The sequence below is a fragment of the Chiroxiphia lanceolata genome, chromosome 2 (genome assembly GCF_009829145.1).
Source record: "Chiroxiphia lanceolata isolate bChiLan1 chromosome 2, bChiLan1.pri, whole genome shotgun sequence".
NCBI lineage: Eukaryota > Metazoa > Chordata > Aves > Passeriformes > Pipridae > Chiroxiphia > Chiroxiphia lanceolata.
The window spans coordinates 16,307,602-16,327,966 of NC_045638.1; the positions used below are offsets into that span (position 1 = coordinate 16,307,602).

Below are 20,365 nucleotides of genomic sequence, written 5' to 3' on the forward strand. Positions count from 1 at the left end.
CCGTCGATCCCTCACACACCGAAGTCTCCCACACAAACACCTGCCAGGGGGTGATTTTCTCCCCTCACAAGGCGGTCCCGCTCCTCGGGCGCAGGAGCCCGCGCCGACCTCGACCCTCCCGTCGGCCCCCCGCAGGTCCCGCTCGTTCGCTTCTGCCGCCGCAGGTGCGAGCGCGGGGTGGGACGCGGCGGTCGTCGCGAAACCCGGACCCCCGCTCCCCGCTCCCCGCTCCCCCTGCAGCACCGCCCCTGTCGCTGCCGCCGCCGCTGCCCCGCCGGGCGGGCGGAAGGGGGGCGTGGGGGGGAGGCCCCGCGCCCCCGGTGCCGCTGCCGGGCATGCGCCGTGCCCCCGGAACATGGCGGCGGCGTGAGGCGGCCGACGGCAGCAGCGGCTTGACAGGACCCGCGTCCCGCCCGCCCGCCCGCCCAGTGAGTGGCGGCGGCGCTGCCCGCTCTCCGCGGCAGGCAGGGGGAGGGAGGAGCGGGGAGAGAAAGGGAGGCGAGGCGGCGGTCGCGCCCCTTCCCGGGACTTGCACTGCGACCTCCGCTCGCCGTGGCCGCGCCGGGCGCCGCGGTCCCGGGAGCCCCCGGGTGCCCCTCCCCGCCAGTCCCGCTGCGCTGAAGGCGGCACCGGGTCCGACCGCGGCTGCACCGCGCTCTGGCACCGCGTCCCGGCCTTTCTGCGCTGCCCGCTCCCCTCCTCGGAGGGTCCCGCCGCCCCCCGCCCGCGGGGACCCACCGGTGGCCGCGGCAGGAGCGGCTTCCCGGGCGAGAGGAGCGGGGCGGCTCTGCCTCCCGGCACCAACAAAGCGCCTCCCTCTCCATCGGGGTGGCCGCGAGTCCCGGACAGCGGGAGTCCCGGTGAGCAAGGGCAGTGCGGGAGGTCCCCGAGCCGGCGGTGCCGCCTTAGCGGGGCTGCAGCGGGGCCGGCGGCGTTTGACAGGAGCGTGGGCAGGACACGCCTCCCCCGCCCGGGGCGGCCCCGCTGTCTCCTCCGCGGCGGCGGCTCCGCGCTCTCCGGGCCCGGGCGGCGGGGCTGCCCCTGTCCCGCTCCCGCCGTGGCCCCTGGTGCTGGGAAAGGGGCGTCCTCCAGAAAAACTGGATGCGCGTTAAAAATGATCCAGTTCGGGGCGCGCATCTGTGTTTGGTGAGGAGGCTGGGGGTGCCGCTTGCAGACAGCGCGGTGGTCGGATGGGGGGCACTTGCGCGTTGCGATGCGCTGCGGCGATCTTCCCGTTTTCTTGAGGGTTAAACTGCCTGTGTGGCAAATATTGGTTAACGACTTCGAGAGGGTATGTTGCACGGGGAGTCATATTTTGGATGTTCCGAAGAAAGTGGTTTAAGTATAGAAAATTCTGTTCTTACAGTCGTGCATCATCGCTGTCTTAGCTGTTGTGACAAACTACAGAACATATTGCAGCGCTGTAGTAATTAAATCAATATTCAAGTTAAATTTTATGCTTAATTATTCTTAACACGCTTTAAGTGTTACTGCAATTTCAAGTTGAAGTCTTTCCCTACAGTTATTTTCTGTTTCTCACTGATTATTTAGGCTATAGGAGATAGCAAACAATAATTCTAAAACCTAAAAGGTTTAGAAGAGGTGAAATACTGATATCTTAGTGAATTCTACTAATGTAAACTTCACTTGTGACTCGTGTATTCTAACTATTGTAGCTGTGGTGATTAAAACTTAAAAAGCATAGACTGTAGATAGGACAGTAGGTTTTCAGAGCATGCCGCATCTGACTTGTAAACAGCTCTTCAAGTCTGACTGGTTGTGAATCTTTTCGTATTCAGAGTAGCAGTCTTAAACTTCTGGATTTTTAAAGCTGCTCTTTACTCTTGGGAAGTGGCAGAGAAAAGCAGTTGGTGAGGCTCGGGTCAGTAACAACTGCAGAACTGGTGCAGGTGGAACAGGAGTGACAGGAGGGCATTCACTGTGTCACAGTCGGGTTTTAAGCTGTCATGTAAAGTTATGGAATAAATAGAGGAGTGACCGCGTTGGGGTGTACCAGTTTTTCACAGGCCACCAGCAAGTGCTGCTCAGTCTGCAGCAACCAACAGCCCATGTGAGTGATCTCACTGGTGGTGTGTCCAGGGCAATTACTTGTACAGCCAGGCTGTGTGCTTGGGGGCAGGGGGAGCTGGTTTTCTCACTGAGGGTGTCATAAAATGTAAGTACTATTTAAGGATGATATTACTTGAATTGATATAAAGAAAAACACATTGGAGATGCTTCTGTTAGTACTTTATGGGAAGTTTCACAGTAATGCAAGCGGGAGGCAGCAGGAAACAGTGTATGGTGAAACTGAGGTTGAGACTGGGAAGTGCTTGTGTGGCTTTTAACTTTAACATGATCTGGTCTTGAATATGAAAGTAGCATTTACTGATTTTGTTTGAAACTCAGCTAATGGAGCTGGTGTTCTAGTTTTCTATTTGGTGTAAATAGGCAGCAATATTTGTGTAATATCTTTCAGGTTGCTTGGTATTTTATATTTTTATAGTAATGTTTGGATTCAGCAAAAACAAATGCTGGCTTTTCATGATGTGTTATAGCTACAAGTATAAACTACTTTCACACCAATTAGAAGCTGTGTAGATGCATAAATGGAACATAATTAGATTGTTCTTAACATTTGGACATGTGTAAGTATTGATCTTGATGTAGGAATTTTGGGGAACAAACAATGATAGTCCTTTTAAATATTTTTCCTTAGATTCCGTATATTCCTACTTTAAATGTGCAGATGCTTTTTGTTTTTCCCTTCGCTGTGACTGCCCTTGCTGTGCCCAGATAGTGTGCTCTCATAATGCAGAGGCATTGTTTTCTGGAGTAGCTGCTCGAGTTCAAAAGAGGCATTTTGCTAGTGTGAAATTTGTAGTACTGAGAAAGTATTAATTCCATTACCTGTCTAAAATCAGTGTGTATAAAACAATGATGCGGCTTTACTTGAGAGAATGGGTGTCTTTCATTGTTTTCTTAGTATTCCAATGGGATCATGAGCTGTGAGCAAGTCCTCTTTACACACTTTACTGAGTGAATGTATGAGGAGAAATGAAGTGTTCTCAGCAATTATCCCCTGGTATGAAATAGTGTCAGGAAACGCCCTTTGCCATTAACTGTCCAGGACAGTGATGCTGGTTTTCTTATTTGTCTGGATACACCTACCTCAAACAAGATTGGGTGAAATATATAGTTGTTCTTGCACGTTTTAAGGTAATCTTTAGAAATACCATTTGACAGTCTACTGTGATATTGTCTAATTGTAGATACAGAACAGGTAGGGACCAGGAAACTGCTTCAAGGAGTCTGCACAAGGGAGGTTGTTAACCAACTTTGTGACCTCCACATCTGCAGGGCATTTAAAGTTCTGTTCATTCCCATTTGAAAGAAGTAGCCTCAGGCACTCAGCCTTAGTGCCCTTCTTCCAGAGATTAAAATCTTAAATGTGAAGGACTATACAATTTGTGTTCTTTAAAGTGTAAGACACACTACATAAATTGCCCAGAAATCTGAGATTTTTCTAGCACGTGGGAAGAGCAGAAAAGCCTGTATAAAGTTGTCACGGCTTAACAGTGCAGCGTGTAAATATAAAGTGATGGAAATGTTAAATGGAAAATTATTTTTGCTTGAATGTTACAGGTGTTTTCATTATATGTAGTAGTCGTGGTATTTTTGCAAATCCTTCTGGTTTACATTTTGGCTCAATGTAATTTGAAGTCTCAGAATATTTGTTAACATTGTAATACAATTTGGTGAATAATTTTTTATTACTGTGATTTGTGATTTTTGTATATGAGGGTGCTGTTCCTAATACAATTCGTACTGTTTCTTTGAAGACTTCTTTTAAGGTCCAAGTGATGTATAATTCAGTGGTAGAAGCTTTAGCATTAGTTATATGCAATTAAGTTTATTTTTACACTGTAACAGTGACTGATAATGGTGTATGTGAACAGCTTTACTTATGATGTCTAAGCGAAGAGGCAATTAATTTGTTTGAGGTAAAGCCTCTAAAAAGTGAGACAGTTAAGTCCCTAAGTGAGCTGTAGCTTTTTTTTTTTTAAGAGTATGTTTCTGTGTAAGTACTATTTTTGTACCTTCATGCACCTGCCATCTGACTTGACCTGTGTGGGCAGCGAGGCTGAGGGTGTGTTTCCAGCTTCTGCCGCCCCTTGCTCCTGCTGCAGTGCTGGGCATGGAGCAGCAACAGATGATTTGGTGAGTGACCAGCTCAGTCCAGGTGTGTTTGTGTAAACTCCCCACATTGCCTAAAACTTGTATTCTGTATCTGTGATCTCTTCAAGTAGATTATTGTCTTTTGGGATGGGAAGAGTGTCTTCAGGTACCTGAGCCAACACTGAGCAGGCTCCCCTTTTATCTGCAGCAGGTATATACACAGAGAGTAACTGGTGCATAAGTGGTGATGATGACCCTCAGAGGTACTTTTATCTCTTCCTTGTTAGTCTTTCTGCTTCCTCAACAAGGACAAAGATCTGGAGGAAAGTCAGGAGCTGCTTCACAACCATTCAGAAAGCAGCAGCTGTCTTTATCAGCCACTTTATCTCTTTTATTTGGGCTTGCTCTGATAATTTCTTTTGTATACAATGGACGTTGGGCACAGGTGTACACAACTAAACCATTTGTAGCTGAGGGGATATAATGTGCTATGCCATTAGCAGTGTGTGTATGCAGGGATGTACTGTGTGTTTACCCTTAGCAACTCTCCTCTCAAATTCCCTGTCACAAAAAGTAATAGCTTTAGTTTCTATGTTCTTGGGATATGACCAAAAATTTATTATTTTCTTATCTTGGATCTAAATGAAGTACACACTTCTTTATGGTGTTACGTTACGTGTCTATTTTATTTCAGCAGTGTAGATTCAAGACTGGTTCATAGTCCTGCACTGTAACTGAGACACCTGCTTTATGGGTAGTGGTTGATCACTTTGGATCCAAATTGGTGCAATACCTAGTGTGCACTTACTGTGGTTCTTTCATGTGTTCTCTTCTTGCTTCTCTGAATTACTTACAGAGACTAATATAAAAGTCTCTCTGAAATACTAAACCTTTAACAGAATTTTAGTTGCTTTCATTTGTTTTAGCAGGGTGATAGCCTTTCTGCTCCACAGGGAATATACTGTCTAGATACCTTATGTCCAAACTAATCCTAAAGTACATTTTCTTTTTTGGCTTTGTAGGAGTATTGCTGTATGCAGCTTAAACATGAGCAGTGTTTTGTGCTGATTTTTATTTTTAACCAATAAATGATATGTATTCTCCCCATTTGTATGTTATGATCGAAACCCGAGTAAGACATTGCCTTAAAGGTAGATGGGTTGTTTAAATCATTTGATTCTAGGCCTTCAACTTCACAACTCAGGTCAAATTCTATTTAAGATACCAAGGGAATTCAGTCTTTTCATAAAAGCGATGAACTTCTTTGACGGAAATCTATCTGAGTCAGTTGTCTTCTCAAGGTAATACGATATTCCTTTTAGTGTAGGGCAAAGATGGGGTTGAGCCTTTCATCCTCTGTAGCATACATTAGTTCAGGGAGCAGCTGAAGTTTATAAAACCTATAAGAGAGTAGCACCATTTTAATGAGGTGCATACCTAAAATGAAGCATGTACCATTATTTATGTACTGTGTGGAATCTATCAGAGATTAATGCAGGAAGGTTCAGTGGAAGGAGTGCCATTCTTGGGGCACTTTTAAAAGCCCACTTAAAAAGAATAGTTTGTAAAAGTGAATCTTGTGCATGGAGGAATGTGAGCTGCTAAATTTGGTGGAACTCTTATGGTCACTATCGTTTGTCAGGGGCTCAGAGATTAAAAGGGCTGGCACATGTTTAATGGCACCTCCCATTCCAAACCTCTTGTGTGTGTATCCTGCACTGGAGGGCTATAAAGAGACAGACAGTGGTTTTCTGGGAAGGTCAGAGGATATGAATTGGTTTTAATCCCAAAATGAGCAGTGTTATAGTTAGATGGAAAACTTTGAATGTGGCATGTAGGTTTTTTTCAGCTTGTTGTAGGTAAATACTATCTAGTCTGAATATTCCTTAGTGCTCAATGGTGTAAGCACTGGGTGGAGGAGGGAGAGGGGGTTTGCCTCCAGAAGGGGGATCTCCTGAAGTAGCAGAAAGGGGGATACTCTGCCTCTGTCCTGGACTGGGCAGTGCCAGCTGTGTAGTCATGCTGAGGAAGAGGTGGAGGAGGTTGCCCTGTAGCTGCTTGCTTCACTTGTGGGTGGGGTTTTATTATATATAATTGTTGTCATGGGAAATGGGAGAGAGACAGATTTGCTGTGAATGTGCCTGATGCTTTGAGTCTTTAGTCTTCTTTCATTTTTGAAGAGTGAAGCAAATAGTGCAGCTGAGTATTTGCAGCTGTCTAGTCCTTTGAGCATTTAGGAATTGTCGTGTCTTTTATGACCTGTTAGTGCTTTGTTAGCTGCAGAAATGTCCAGCAGCACTGAATGGTGCTTAGGAATGGCACATGGTGTGATTCTCAGGGTTGTCCTGTGCAAGGCCAGGAGCTGAACTTTGATGATCCTTGTGACTCCCTTCCAACTCATGATATTCTATGATTCTACGATAAAGTTTGTCCAGATAGATGGACAAATATTTTTGTTGGCAGCTGCATAAAGATCCATTGTGTAAGGGGACTGAAGAAGGCTTTGGGCACCAGCAACAGGTGAGCCCAGTGCGGGGATGTGCGTGTGCCTGGAAACTGCAAGCAGCTCTCTGGGCTTGTCTGTCTTCAGAAAAATTCGCTGGAAAGGGAAACTATCAGGAAATTGCTAAAGGGCTTATTTAGTTCTGATTGGTTTGTTTTTGTTCCCTGACTAGACACCAGGACATGGGATCAGTGTAGTTATTTCATTATATAAGCCAGGGTACACTGTGGAGTGTTGCAGCAGTGGAAAAGTGTGGTGAGGCAAGTTGTGTCTTTGTTAATGTACAGTGACATGGAGCCTCAGCAAGCATTATGTTGTTTGGATTCTCACGTGGGGAGAGAGAGACAGATACTTCATACACTGGAAGAGGATGGCAGCAGAAGTATGTTGCTGCTGGCATTGAGTACAGGCAAGGGGAGCCAAAAATGTTGTTCTGAAACAAGCCAACTTCACCTGGGGTGCTGGCAGCAGTTGGCTCTTATGCAGAAATGCCCCAAGGCTGTTCTTCATGCCTTTAATGAAAAAAATAAATTGTGCATGCTGTTTGACTTCTACAGATTTCTGCATCAAACTAGAAGTGTTTGTGTTTCTCTGGATACACTGTTGTGAGTAAAAAATCTGGACTGCAGGAATGGGTTTGCTGACTATGCACTATGTGCATAGAGCTCCATTTGATCATATCTGAAACCAAACTTTCATAGTTCCTTTTCCAGTTTGGAGGCCATGTAGAAGTGAGGAAGCCAAAGTTGCCTAAAACGGTGAAAAATCCCATTTCTGCCATCCCACCTCTGCTTGTCTTTCTCCCCCTTTCCCCCTTATGTATACACACGCTGTGTGACTGCTGCTGGTGGTGTTGCTTGTTGTCTGCTAAAGACAAGTGCAGAAAAGCTGTATAGGCATCTCTAGCATCTGGGCATCTCTTATTGTGTTTGCAACAGCAATTTCTTTTCTCCCCTACCTGCTGTATTTACACTGTGCTAAAATTATGCTCAACGCCTCGCAGAACAAATAGTTCAAGACCTCACTTCTGTTTCGAGGGAGGCTGAGCAGAAGGCAGAGGAGATGTGTCTAGGTATAGAGAGAATATCATGCAGGTATGTAGCTCTAACCCAGTGCTAATCATACAAAATTATGTCAGGGGTTTTTTTTGTGCATAGTTTAATTAGTTTGCTTTATGAAAGAAATTTGAGTTAGACATTTGGACAAAACCAGGTTGAATAATGATGATGAATGTTTTCAGGAAGAGTACTCCAGGCTTGAAGAGGGAAGTGGAAAACAGCACAGAGGTTTCAGTGTGAATCGCAAAAATGTTTAAACAAATTGTCAAAGTCTTGTGCTACTGTAAATATGTACTAGTAAACTCCTGAAACTGGCAGCTTTGCTTAAGATAGAAATGTAAGCTGTATTTTTTTATTTATTTGAATATAACATTGAAATACCTTTCATGTGGTAAGACTGGCATTTTAGGAATATTTAAAGCTGTTAATGGTCAGTCAGCCGCTTTGCTGAACTGCTGACTTCACACATACCATTTCCTTTTTCAGGTTTTTACAACCCCACATCTTCTGACTTTTAAAGCAGGATGGGGAGGGAGGGAAGGAGGAGAAAAGCTATTTTCATTTTTTGCTAGTAGCCATAGAGCAGCTCTAAACTACAGTTTTTAAAATTACTGTCAGTTTAGTAAATGTTAAATCTACGTGACAAAAATTGTTTCTGTTGTGTGTTGATACAAGCTCTGCTGTTTAATTTGGAGACCTTAGTTCTCTGATGTTCTCATTTATAAGTATTTCTTATTTCAGGAATTTTTGGGACAAGTCTTTGGTCTAAACCTTGTTAATGTTGCTTTTCAAAATATACACTGCTTTACTCTGTACTGAATAACAGACTTAATAGGGTTTGAGAGTTTAGAGAGATTTTTGTAGTCTTGAAATGTATGACTTACTGTAATTACAGTTGCTCATATTCTTAAGCAGATCGTAAACTTACCTGGTGAGAGAGCAGAACATTTACAGGCAATATTTTACTGCTGACAGCTTAAAAGTTTGTTTATGCTAATCACTTCATAAATAGTGAACAGTACACTGCTGGTGACTTTCAGAGCATTTTTGCAAGTGCAGAAAATTTCTTCTTGCTGTTAAAGCAAATGACATTACAAAAATATATTTGTAAGATACTAAGTACCCACTCTCTTCCTTTAACAACTTAAGAAATATTCAAGCTTAGTTGTTCTAATGATATATATGACTAGCTAATATTTGTTGTTCTCAGAACTTGTAAATTTGACGAAAGTCTATCTGTCCTAGCTCTATTTTTATTAACTAGAAGAGTTTTTTAGATATAGCAGTTTATTAGAAGCTCTGCTGTATGAAAATCTGGAAGTTTAATTTCCTTTCCTTGAAAGAATCTCTTTTTTTTTTTTTTTTTTACACGAGGAATGTGAACTAGAAGGGATTCCAACTTGGATCAAATTTCTTGTCAGAACACTGACTGATTATATATTTGTGTGTATAAATGAAAGAAGACCCCATCTTTAATGTTTCAAAATCATAAATGATTTCAAATACATATTGAATTTACAATTTACAACTACAAAGCTTGTGTTACATTTTGTGAAGTTCTGATTCATTTGTGTACGTTTTTTTCTTTTAACCTTTGAGATCTTACTCTTTTTTAATGATGCCACAGTATGCTCTAAGAGGTGTGAAGTGATTATCTGTATTACAGAAATAAGGAAGTAGATGCTGTTTTGTCTTGAAGTGTACCAGATGAGTTTACATGCTGGGCAACTTGCTGGAGAGTAAATTTCCAAGTATTGGAAATTTGAAACCAACGTATTTTATTAAAAACCTCCTTTTAAGTCTTACTCTCTTTGTCTCTTTTCAGCCCCTTAAAGACTTGTGCAAATGGTATGAAGTAGAGATTTTGATTAAGAGACAACAGATGAATAGATGATTATGTTTAAGAAAAGGGTATTCCAGATTAATGACGGATAACTTTGAAGTAGTGCAGTGAAACCACACTTGTTTGGGAAGCAACTGGTGCCTGTGGGTACTTGATACCCATGTGTGGAAGCTGGAGTGGTAATGCGGTTTCTGGATTGTGTGTTGTTCCAAGGAAAGGCTGCACAAGTCCTCTTCTTGAAGGCCTCTGCAGTGCTGGCAGTAACAAACAGCAGGAAGGAGGTGAGGAGCAATGAGAGCAATGAGAGACAGCAGTTGTAACTGCTGTCTCTTGTGTTTCTAAAGGTAACAGCACGTGAACACTGGCAAGTATAACTCTTTGTTCATATTAAGCCTGAAAAATATCTGCCTTTATTTCAAGCTAAAATTAAGAACTTCATTGATGCTTCAGAGTGAATGATCTGTTAGATTCCTCCTCTGTGCTGTGTACCTGTGTAAAAGAACAACCTCAATCCTTATCCAGCAGAGACTGCCCATTGACAGCTGTCCATTCCACAAGTGACGTCACCAACAGTGAGGTCTGAGTTACTGCATTTGTACCAGTGGTAGGGTCAAAAAAGCTAACAGACTCTAAAACTGGTGTCTCTTGTCTTACCTCTCGAAAAGAGATGCAGAGTCATTGACAGAAAAACTTTAATCTTTTTCGTAGGGAATAAACCCACAATCTCCTAGGGGATTAGGCTTCTTTTAAATGTTATGTTTATCATCATAATTATGTGCTATGTATTTTTATGAGCAAGCATGCTGTCAAGATAAACTTGTGCTGGGAAGCCCTAAATATGCATGATTTTTTCAGGACATTCGGCTTATTTGAGTGCCTGGCTTACAGTGAAAAGGATAATGGAGATGCATGGCAGGCAAAACAGAGCAAGTTAGATGTTTTCTGTAGAATACTAGCGTCTTTGAAATGCAGCAATACGTGTCCTTTGGGTAATTCTTTCAAAATAAAAAGAGCAAAGTTAGTCAGGAAAAATGTTTTCCATCCTGTTTTCTGACACCTAGTATTATGTACTAGCAATGCAGAGAGAGCAAAGGCTTAGGCTTGTCTGCTAATATATGGCTTTCTGACAAAGGACTTGCACAGTGGGAGGTGGCTAATAGAAGTGATTAACAATAAAAACTTCAGTAAGGAATTAAAGGCAGATGAATGCATTCCATCTGATTTTTTAAAAAAGTAACTGATGTAAGGGGTGTTAACCAGAGAAAGACTAAAACTTGGTTTACAGGATGAATTGAGGTAAGATGTAAATAATACACTTCATGAGTGTTAAATGCTCTTTGGATTGAAGATATTTTGATAATGAATCCAATATTAGCCTGGGTTCATGGATTGTTTTCCACTTGCCTTTTCAGTTTCCATAATTTAAAGCAAATGGGTTCTCACTGGATTCTGTACTGACAGTCCCTAAATGTTTTGGCCGTTTTCTGTCCATGACTGACAACCTCTGTGCTTAGCTTGGTCTTTGTAACTTTGGTTTTCATTCTGCTCCTTTGTACACCTTCAAACCATTGCGCTGCAGCCTTGCCATTGCATTTCTTTGTTTGCTCATATCTTCCTGACCTTGTTTTATTTAGTTTTTCCTTTAATTTCTAGAAGCTGCTACATAAATTTCTTAACCTATCTTTCTCACTCAGCTTGCTTGTACAAGAATGCCTTGAGCTCTGTCCTTGCTGTGTGATTTTACCAAAATGTCCCCTGGGGGTGTTGCCCCTGTATTTTCTGGTGGTTTTCTTCTCTTCTGTCATGGGTGTGCTGTGGGTTGATCCAGGCTGGTGATGGTGAGTGCGACAGAAGAAGACTTTGTCTTGGTTAGCAAAGGACATAACCGCCTTATTTATGGTTTACCAGTTAATTATGTGAGGTGATGGAAAGTTGTTCCTCAGTCTGCCCCTGCAAAAGAAGTTACACTTTGTTTCAGGCTGGCCATGCTCTGTTTTGGATGTAACTAGTTTTCATTTTGCCGTAGTTCAGCAGCATGTAGTGGTTGTTAGATGGAGGCTCAGAAATACCGTTCTGGGATGTTTCTGTGACAAACAGCACAATCTATGCGCTAATTTAATAGCAGCTCTAAATCGAATACTTAGGTGCAACTGAGTTTTAAGTAGCACCTCTTCAAAACAGCAATATATTGTGTTCCTGCAGTTGGGTTTACCTCGTTTCAGTCAGCACTTTCAGAACTTTCAGTTGTCTTATATTTTTAACAGGCTGGTGGGCATGCTGTAAAACAGCCTATCTGGTACAACACAGGCTAATGAAAAGCTGGAATCCTTTTTATGTCCTGACAGACGCTCCGGTTGTGCTAAACTTGATGACTATCACTGCAGGGTTGGAATCTTTATTACTGCACCAAGTGCAATCTGGTACTTGGAACAAAAAGATAAAAACCATTCACTGTTTTAAAGTAATCTGTAAAAACAGTTACTTTGACTCTGCATCACCTTTCATGATTTATTACTTGCAGTGGAAAAGCTTTGAATTTTTGGGGGAGTCTATGAAAGTATCAAGTATTTCAAATTCATTTGATGGCTTAAAAGGATTTCTGTTCTTAATCCTGATGATCACTTATGGTATGAATGCTATTGTGTAGCAAAACCTGCTTATTTTATGGCAGTATTCAGTTTTATTTATAACTGTTTTCAAGTCTCAGTCTTGAGAATTTTTGTAGTAAGTGCCCAGAATGTTCACACACAACACTCACACACAAAATGAATTCTTCGGTCCCTGGTATTTTAACAAAACATATTTAATTAGTTTTAGCCATGAGACTTGCACTGTATAAAATTTTCATCATGCAGTCCATCAGCACAGTGTGCAAGTTCCTTGAAGTTTCACTAAAATGTCACAGTTTCAGGAAAATACTCAGTTGTATGATGCCTCTCTTGTTAGATGTAATACGTATGTGTATTTTATTTTTTTTCGCATGTGAACAAAAGATTCAAGAAATTCCAAGTAGATAGCCTGCTTTTTAACTATTACATCTTTCCAGCATTGCATAAAAGAAATATCTTCTAAAAATGTTACCTTTGAGAAAATTTATTTTGGAAAAAGTATACACACATTTAAATTTAAAAAAAGTCTCAAACTTTTGATGATGTCAGCTTTAAACCTCATGGGTGTTCCTTGGAAGGAAATGAAGATATATATATATATAAGAATATAATTCAGAAACTTGAATGTATTTTTACCCATTATTACTTGAAAAGATAGTGGAAAAAATAATAAATTTGCTTGCTTTGTTGCTTCAAGGCTAAATGCTTCAAATGAGTTTGACTTGTACACAGTCAAAGTTCAAAAACCTAGGTGCTGGAGTAGAAAATCACAGTACACACACACACACACACACACACACACACACACACAAAGTTTTGTTTTGCTGTTTTACACTAGTTCAACTAATCTGTCCCTTCTGGTTTCCAAACCCTACAAGAATCTAGCTGATGCTTTTATCTACAGTTAGCATTTCCCTAACAAGTTCTCTGTGCTCTGTTACAAGTTGTGCGGGGCAGGGGTGTCAGTGAGCACTTGGGCCTTTGTGTAAATTTTTTACGTCAGTGTTTTGTTCCCTCTTCAGCTGTATTGTGGAAGATAGTGTGTTTTACCCAGAGATGTCTAAGTTGATGATTGTTTAACTGTGCAAGTGAGGCAGGGTGAGTAGGTTACATATAATAGTCTTTCTTCCCTTTTTCAGTGATGTTTCTTGGGAAAAAAAGGAATAATGCACATTTTATATCTTTCTTTGTATTAAAAACCCACAGAAAATGCAGATCATTATAGAATGAACTGTCTAAAACAATGAAAAGAAAGTTAGCATTTGGTACCCTTGCTCCTTGTATGTAACCATTGTTTACATGTTACTCTTTACACATAGTTTGTTAAACATTTGCAACTTAAAACCAGCAAGATAATTATACATCAATACAAAAAAAATCATCCGTTCCGAAAATAGAAAACCCAAGTGCCAACAACAGCCTCCCCCCTAACTTGTTGTATTACTGCTCCACAGGAAACTGTTGTGCTGAAAGGAAGAATTAACTGGTCTTTCAACTTCAGCCTTTTTATTGTGAGAGGGAAGATCACAGAAGTGTTACCATGGGGAGAACAGCAGTTAAAGGTAAGGCCTGGTAGCTTTAATACAAGAGAATGAAAATACAGAACGTGCTAAATTCTCTTTTTGAAGCCAGTGGGATATTAGTTGACAATTACTATACTGTTAGATTAAAAAGACAGTTTGTGATGTGTACTGAATACAAGTAAGTTCAAACTTCACATTGTTGTACAGTAAGTATGCTAAATTTGGCTGTCCTGCAAATTCAACCAAAGCTATTCTGTCCTGTGGCAGCTTTGAAACAATTATTCTCCTCTGAAATTGAAGAATGTGTCTAGATGTGCTATTAATGAACATGGAGGGCTTTATTCTGTAACTGCATGTAATTTAGCAGGACAATAACTGAGTAGTACAAGGAATCAACTTTTATCAAGATGATTGGCATTAGCAGCTGTTTCTGGAAGATAAAATGAACATTTTAAAAGAAATTCATCCACAAATACAGGGTGTACCACAGAGACGTGATTTCTGCTGTGTCATGTCTGAAGATGTTAGTTGTGAATTATGTGCTAAAATAAAGAGTAAGACTTAAGAAGAAATGAGTGTTTGGGCTGGTGAAACAAAGAGAATGTGAAGAGAGAAAGATCCACTGTCTGAAACTAGGTTGCTGCTGCTTTCAAAGCTTTCAGATTGGTAGTCCTCCCCCATAAAAGGCTGCTAACATTTTTGTACTTTCCTTGAGCTTTCCACCTTCAGCCCAAGGTGCTTTATGTTCTTGTGTGTTCCCTTGGTAAATACTTGTCTTTTGCTATAATATATGTTGTGTAATGACAGGAGTCATCCATTTAATTGTTGCACCAGGAGTTTATGGAGGAGGTCTATCCCCTTCTCTTGTCGGTTTTCTGCATGGCTGTTGTCTAAATATACTGAGAGACTCCCTGTTCCAGGCAGATAAGATAAGAATCCCACTAGGGAAGCACAAAAAGAAGGGAAAGGAGAAATTTCACATTCACTCTGTCTTGGTATCCTTAACTGTGTGCACTGAGGCTTGGTGAAGGGCAGCTAAAAGGTACTCACAACCCTGTGTGGTAGGGAGTGCGAAGAAGGCCCCTTCCTGAGGGGGAACCTTTAGTAAGGTTTACTAAAGCTCATCTGAAGGTGAGTAACTGCATGGCACAGGAAGAGCAAAAGTTTCAGTCATCCAAAGGTCTTCTCATCCATCAGGAAGAGAAAAGGGGTTTCTTTGAGAGAAGTGTTATCCTGTCATGTTTTGAACACCCAGCAGAGTTGAAGACTTTAAAGGGGTTGAGAGATAGCTGCAGAAATCTTGAAAGCATGACTGTGAACTTTTTCCCCACATTGCAACAAGCAAGTAGCAAGTCTTAGAAGATAGCACGTGCATGCCTCCTCATGTAGCACACCGTTCAGTGATAAAAACTATTACTGTCAAGAGACGTGATGCTTACCATCACTCAGACAAAGCAATCATCTTTTTTTTTGAAAGGTTAATTCTTCTAGAAAGAAGCATTGCAGAGTTTCAAAGCATCCCAGGCTAGAAGCTGGAGTTCAACACGGGAGTTTGTAGGAGGAAATACACATTGGTCACCAGGATTATCTTTACCAGAGCTTTACCACTGCCTTCTCTGATCCTTTTTTTTTTTTTTTTGGTATTCACAAGTCAGTCAAGATAGCTTTGTCTTTTTCTTCTTTGTCTTTAATTTCTTGCATGATAGATGTGGTTGCTCTTGACTGTCTTCTGTTGAGTAATCTTATCAGCAGAATTCTGTGGTTACAGATAGGGTGGGAGTTATGTAAACACATGGAATTTTGCATCGGTAAGCAGAAAGCACTATGTTAAATAATCTTAACTCTAATCTTGGTTTGTATCTAAAGGTTTAGCTTGTGAAGTGCACTGTAGAAAAAAAATTAGTTGGTGAACAACAGAATGTGTTGCTTTTATAATTTCAGTGTATGTTGTACTCTGATCTTGCTACCTAGAAGAAAGCAATCTTTCATGAGGTATTTAGCCTGTACGTGTTATAGTTTAGATATATTTAGTTACATAGCAAATATATAAACTCTATGTACTTATATGTATTACTTTATTTTTAAAACTTTCTTTGAAATTGATAGCCCATTCTTTGTTGTTTTTTTAAAGAGAGCCGAGTAGCATTTGCTTAAGTCCACAGTAGCAGCATTTCATTCTAACTCTTGTTTGGGCAAATGATCTGAAACATATTGTGCTTTACATTGGAAAGTAAACTGAAACTCGTCTCTTAAGAAATGGACTTTGTGAACAGAAGAAGATAGATAATGAATTAAACTGAGCTATTTTTTTTGTCACAATGAGCTTCAAGACTCTAGAACTAATAAGTCTCCCCTGTCTCCAGTATATGTGTAAAGTTCCTATTTTCAAGTCCACTTTTCAGGTTTCAAGGAATTAGTCATTGAATGTGGCTAGGAGATGAATTTTGAAGGAAATGGAAACAAAATAACTCTTTGTACCTGTAGAAGTATTTTCCTCTTTCAGAATCTCATTTTTGAGGTTTGATCTCAAAGTTTGACCAAGCTGAGGTTCATGTGTGGAGGGAGTCATCTTCAACCTAGTGATTTGATATAATAGTCTTCTGTCTCAATTTTTTTTCCATGATCTTTGGAAACTAAATTCACTAGAATATAGAATATCAAAATTTCAAATGCGGATGGGCATACATTAAAGAAAAAAAAAAGAAAAAGCATGTGTTTATGTTTATAAAATTGAATTTCAATAAAATTTTATTGATGCTTTTGAAAATAAACCATAGTTTTTTATCCACCCTAACTGCTGACATTGGAAAAGGCACACCTGACCAAGGCATAGTAGCAATTGTGAAGTATAGACTGGGCAAAAGTTTTTTGTGGTGGTAGTAGATACAGGGTGTCTCATGTAGAATCAGGTGGATAATTCTTCCTGTTAGCAGCTTTTCATCTGCTTAGACGAAACACTCCACCTTTGTAACGGTGTTCCCAATTTCCCATTGAAGGTTGGAATGCATAAAAGCAAGGGGAGTTTTTGAAAGCAGTCTTGGCTTTATTCAGACATATTTTTGGATGCTTCTGCATGTGCTGGGTGAGATTTACTTGAGCATTTTAAAGAGCAAATTTCTGGCCATCAAAAACAGCGATAGCGACAGTGCTTTGTGTTTACTGTGAATGAAAATGCCTCCACCTCAAATGAACTAGATGGTTAAATTGCTATTGAGAAATCCTGTTCTCATTAATATAATCATCTCTTGTTCTTGTAGTTTTCCAGCGGCTGATAAGAAAACTGTGTTGCGAAGAGTGTTTTGTTTCAGCTGTCATATTTGCTGTGGTATTTTTGAGATAGGCACTAAAGTGGTACAGAGAATAAATAATTCGTGTGGTGATTGTCAGCAAGAGCACATGTGGTGTCCAGGCTGCAGTTTTTCACATTCTTCCACCTGTTCTTGATGTCTCTCATCATAAAAGGCTGTCATCTTGTTTGAAATCTGGCACTCTGTGCTTTCAAGCTTTGGGTGTTCACAGGAAGCATTTGTTAGTTCTCTTATTTCAGTGGAGTCCCACATGATAGACTTACTGATTTCCTCTTTGGAAATAGGTGTATTGGGAAGTTATTTATTCTGTAAGCTTGATAGCCTGATGTTTGCAATAGTCCCATGACTGTTTTTGGGAAATCCTGACTAACTGAGCTTACAGAACATGGCAAAAGGCTCTGCTGTTGATTGCTGCTACCCAGTAGAATTAGTTCTAACACTTTCCCTTCTCAGATTCCCACAGGTAGTTGTAGGGTGTCCATTTTGGCTTAAAGCCCTACTTCTGAGGAATTATTTGGGTTAAAGCTTGTGGGCACCATCCTGAATAATTTCAGCAGTTCCATCTGAAGTTGACCTCCATAAGGATTTTTTTCCATGAACCTATCCAGTAAAAAATGTTCCAAAGCAAACTTCTTTTTCAAAAAAAAAAGCATTGCCTACTCAGTGTCATATTTGAGTCCATGAGTGTCAAAAGCAGGTCACCAAACCAACATATATTAAAGACTAAAAGGAATGAGTGGACTGTCTCCTTCAGTCTTCTGAGCTGCCCAGTTCCACTGTGTCTCTCATATGTGCTGAAATCCTTCAAAAATGAAATATGACAGACTCCTTTCTGAATGCGTGTAGAGATGAATGATAGGGAAGGTAGATTCTTCTGGATGATTCTTTTAAATAACCAGCATGTGCACTGAGATAGCTGCTTTGAATATTCAAGAATTTAATACTGAGAATATTGAGTATTCAAGAATCTAAATATAGAATGGAATCTTTAACTCAGAAATATGCTTTTGGGGTGGGTTTATTTTTTTCCCCTTTGTTTCTCAGTTCAGAGTGATCTATACAAGATTTAGAAAGATATCCAATGATCTTAAGGATCTCAAATTGTGTGTGGTTTGAGTAAAACTATTAAAAATTAGGACAGGGTTACTGTCTGTAGAGCTAATACTACATGTTCTGCAACTACATTTATTCTGATAATGTGATATAAAGTAGTCAAAAGCTCTGCTTTTTTATGGTGTACTTCTCAATATATTTTGAAAGGAAAATAGTGCAGTGAATAAATTTAGAGTACCCTTTGATTATGCACTGGAATGAATAAAAGAACGTCAGTATTTGGAACAAGATATTCTGTATTGTTTGAAAGCATTCTGTGTTATGCTGGACATTGTTATGATGTGAATATTACATTTATTATGTAACGGAATCTTGTCTTTTAGATTCAAAGAATATTAAAAAAGAGAAAGATGGAAAGAATCAGCAGGCAAACAACTCGTCTTTAAAAAGTGGTAGGTATTGCAGCTGACAGGTTATTAGTTAAGGTACCCTAAAAGTGTGTGTTGGGATCATACTATTTCCTGAGGCTTTTATTTTTTTTTTGGCACTCCCTTGTGTTATTATTGTTGGGTAGTTAAAAACATACCATTGCTTTTGTCTAACTCTGTTAGGAAAGTATGTTTTGGTATAGAAGATGATAGTTGAAACTGCTTGACTTGAGCTTGATTTTTTTACTAGCCAAGACAAGTACTCTTTGTATGTATGATAAAAGATGCTGTGTAAACATTAATATTGTTAGACCATTACTCATTTGTCTGTTTTTCTCATCACGCATTTCTCAGTTTCATGCCTTTTTTGCTGAAGTTATTTTCTCTTTCCTTAATATGTTTGCTGGTGCCAAAGAAGGGATTTTTGGTTTAATTGGCTGTGTTTTTAGGATCGCTAACTGGATTAAATTGCCTGTGATTCTAATTTTACTTCAAAGAAATTATTTGAAAACAGAATTTGTGTTTTCATACTAAATTGAGGAAACTACACACTTGCCAGAAATAATCCAGATTCTTACTGAACTTAACCTCTACTGTCCTCAACAGGTGCTATAAGGCAACATATACATGAGACTGCTGTCAGTTTAGCTTTTGTGGGCTGCAGTGAGAGGACAGCAGCACCCTTACATATCCTTTGTATGTTCATGATGGTTGCTCAAATTTGGGACATTAGGAAATGTCATGAGTACTATTGACCTAAGTACAAAATCTCTTCAGGCGTTCTCGGAAAAATGTCACAGAGTTATTTAAACTCTCGCTCTGCTCACATTTCTGTGCCCTCTCACTCCTGAGAGGTGATCTGGTTCAGGGCTTTTCTTAGGTACCGGTGGAGAAGTTCCTTAGGAGTAGCACAGTCACTGAACAAACATGCTGAGATACCAACACAGTAGCTGGGTAGTTGAGGTGGTGACATTGTATGAAGGATACGATGCCTTGTTACCACCAGCCATAGTAGAACCTTCTGCTATTCCATTTACCAGACCTAATTTTTCCGTTTATTGGGGTTATAGCAGTTGCAGAATAGGCAAGGTTGGAAGGGACTGCTAGAAGTCATCTTAGTCCTGCAAGCAGAGTCCCTGAGAATGCATTACTCAGGATTGTGTCTAGATGACTTCTGAATATCTCCTGAGAAGGAGACTCCACAACCTCTCTGGGCAACCTGTCATCTTTGTTATTTGTCCCTGTTACTTTGAGACAGAAAAGGAATCATATTTGTGTCTTTTTACCTCTTCTGCAGTGTAAAAGGAGCTCCAGTCAAACTGGACTCAGTGTGTCTGTGTTTTAAAATAATGTTGTCTGACATGACAGACAGAGCCCCATAGGGTACCCCCCCACCAGCAATACGCTTTTCATATGTGGATAAGATAACCGTATTTCATGGGTCTCTGGAAAATGTCCCTGCCACCTCCTGCAGTAGGGAGCAAAGTGTCGAAAAAGCTTTGTGGAGAAGCAGTGCTAAGCAGGCAAGCCTTATTCAGTCATCTGTGTTCTTCCACTTGGGCTACATGTTAATTGAGTGTCTGGGCACTGAACCTACACATGAAACCTGGGCTCAACTCTGTCAAACAGAGAAGAGTGCCTTGCAAAATCTCTGATTTTCTACAGATGAGAAGATACTTTTTATCCAGTGTTGCTTTTTGGTGGCAAGGAAGCAGAGCAAGCCCCTTGATGCTGGATGAAGAAAAATGCCTTTCAATGCTTTGGGCTAACATCCAGGAAGTCTCCAGAGTTCCCAGGGGGATGTGTGATAGGAAAAGTTGAAGAGGGGGGCAAACACAGAGATACAGGTGAAAAAATAGAC

At 40.5% G+C, this 20,365-nt stretch overlaps 1 protein-coding gene across 8 annotated transcripts in view; it reads left to right on the top strand.

Annotated features, from left to right (window-relative positions):
- Positions 1-337: 337 nt before the first annotated feature.
- SCML2 (Scm polycomb group protein like 2) overlaps positions 338-20,365 on the top strand; it is a 70,891-nt gene continuing 50,863 nt past the window's right edge. For 3 of the 8 annotated variants that reach the window (XM_032679855.1, XM_032679861.1, XM_032679863.1), the window contains exons 1-3: positions 1,278-1,342; positions 13,647-13,754; positions 18,460-18,528. In XM_032679855.1, the coding sequence (XP_032535746.1) occupies positions 13,733-13,754; positions 18,460-18,528 (91 nt within the window). In that variant the 5' untranslated portion in view covers positions 1,278-1,342; positions 13,647-13,732. Of the gene's footprint in view, positions 429-753; positions 861-1,251; positions 1,343-1,959; positions 2,072-13,646; positions 13,755-18,459; positions 18,529-20,365 lie in introns of those variants that run through there. The other 5 variants (XM_032679856.1, XM_032679857.1, XM_032679859.1 and 2 more) reach the window with 5 other exon arrangements.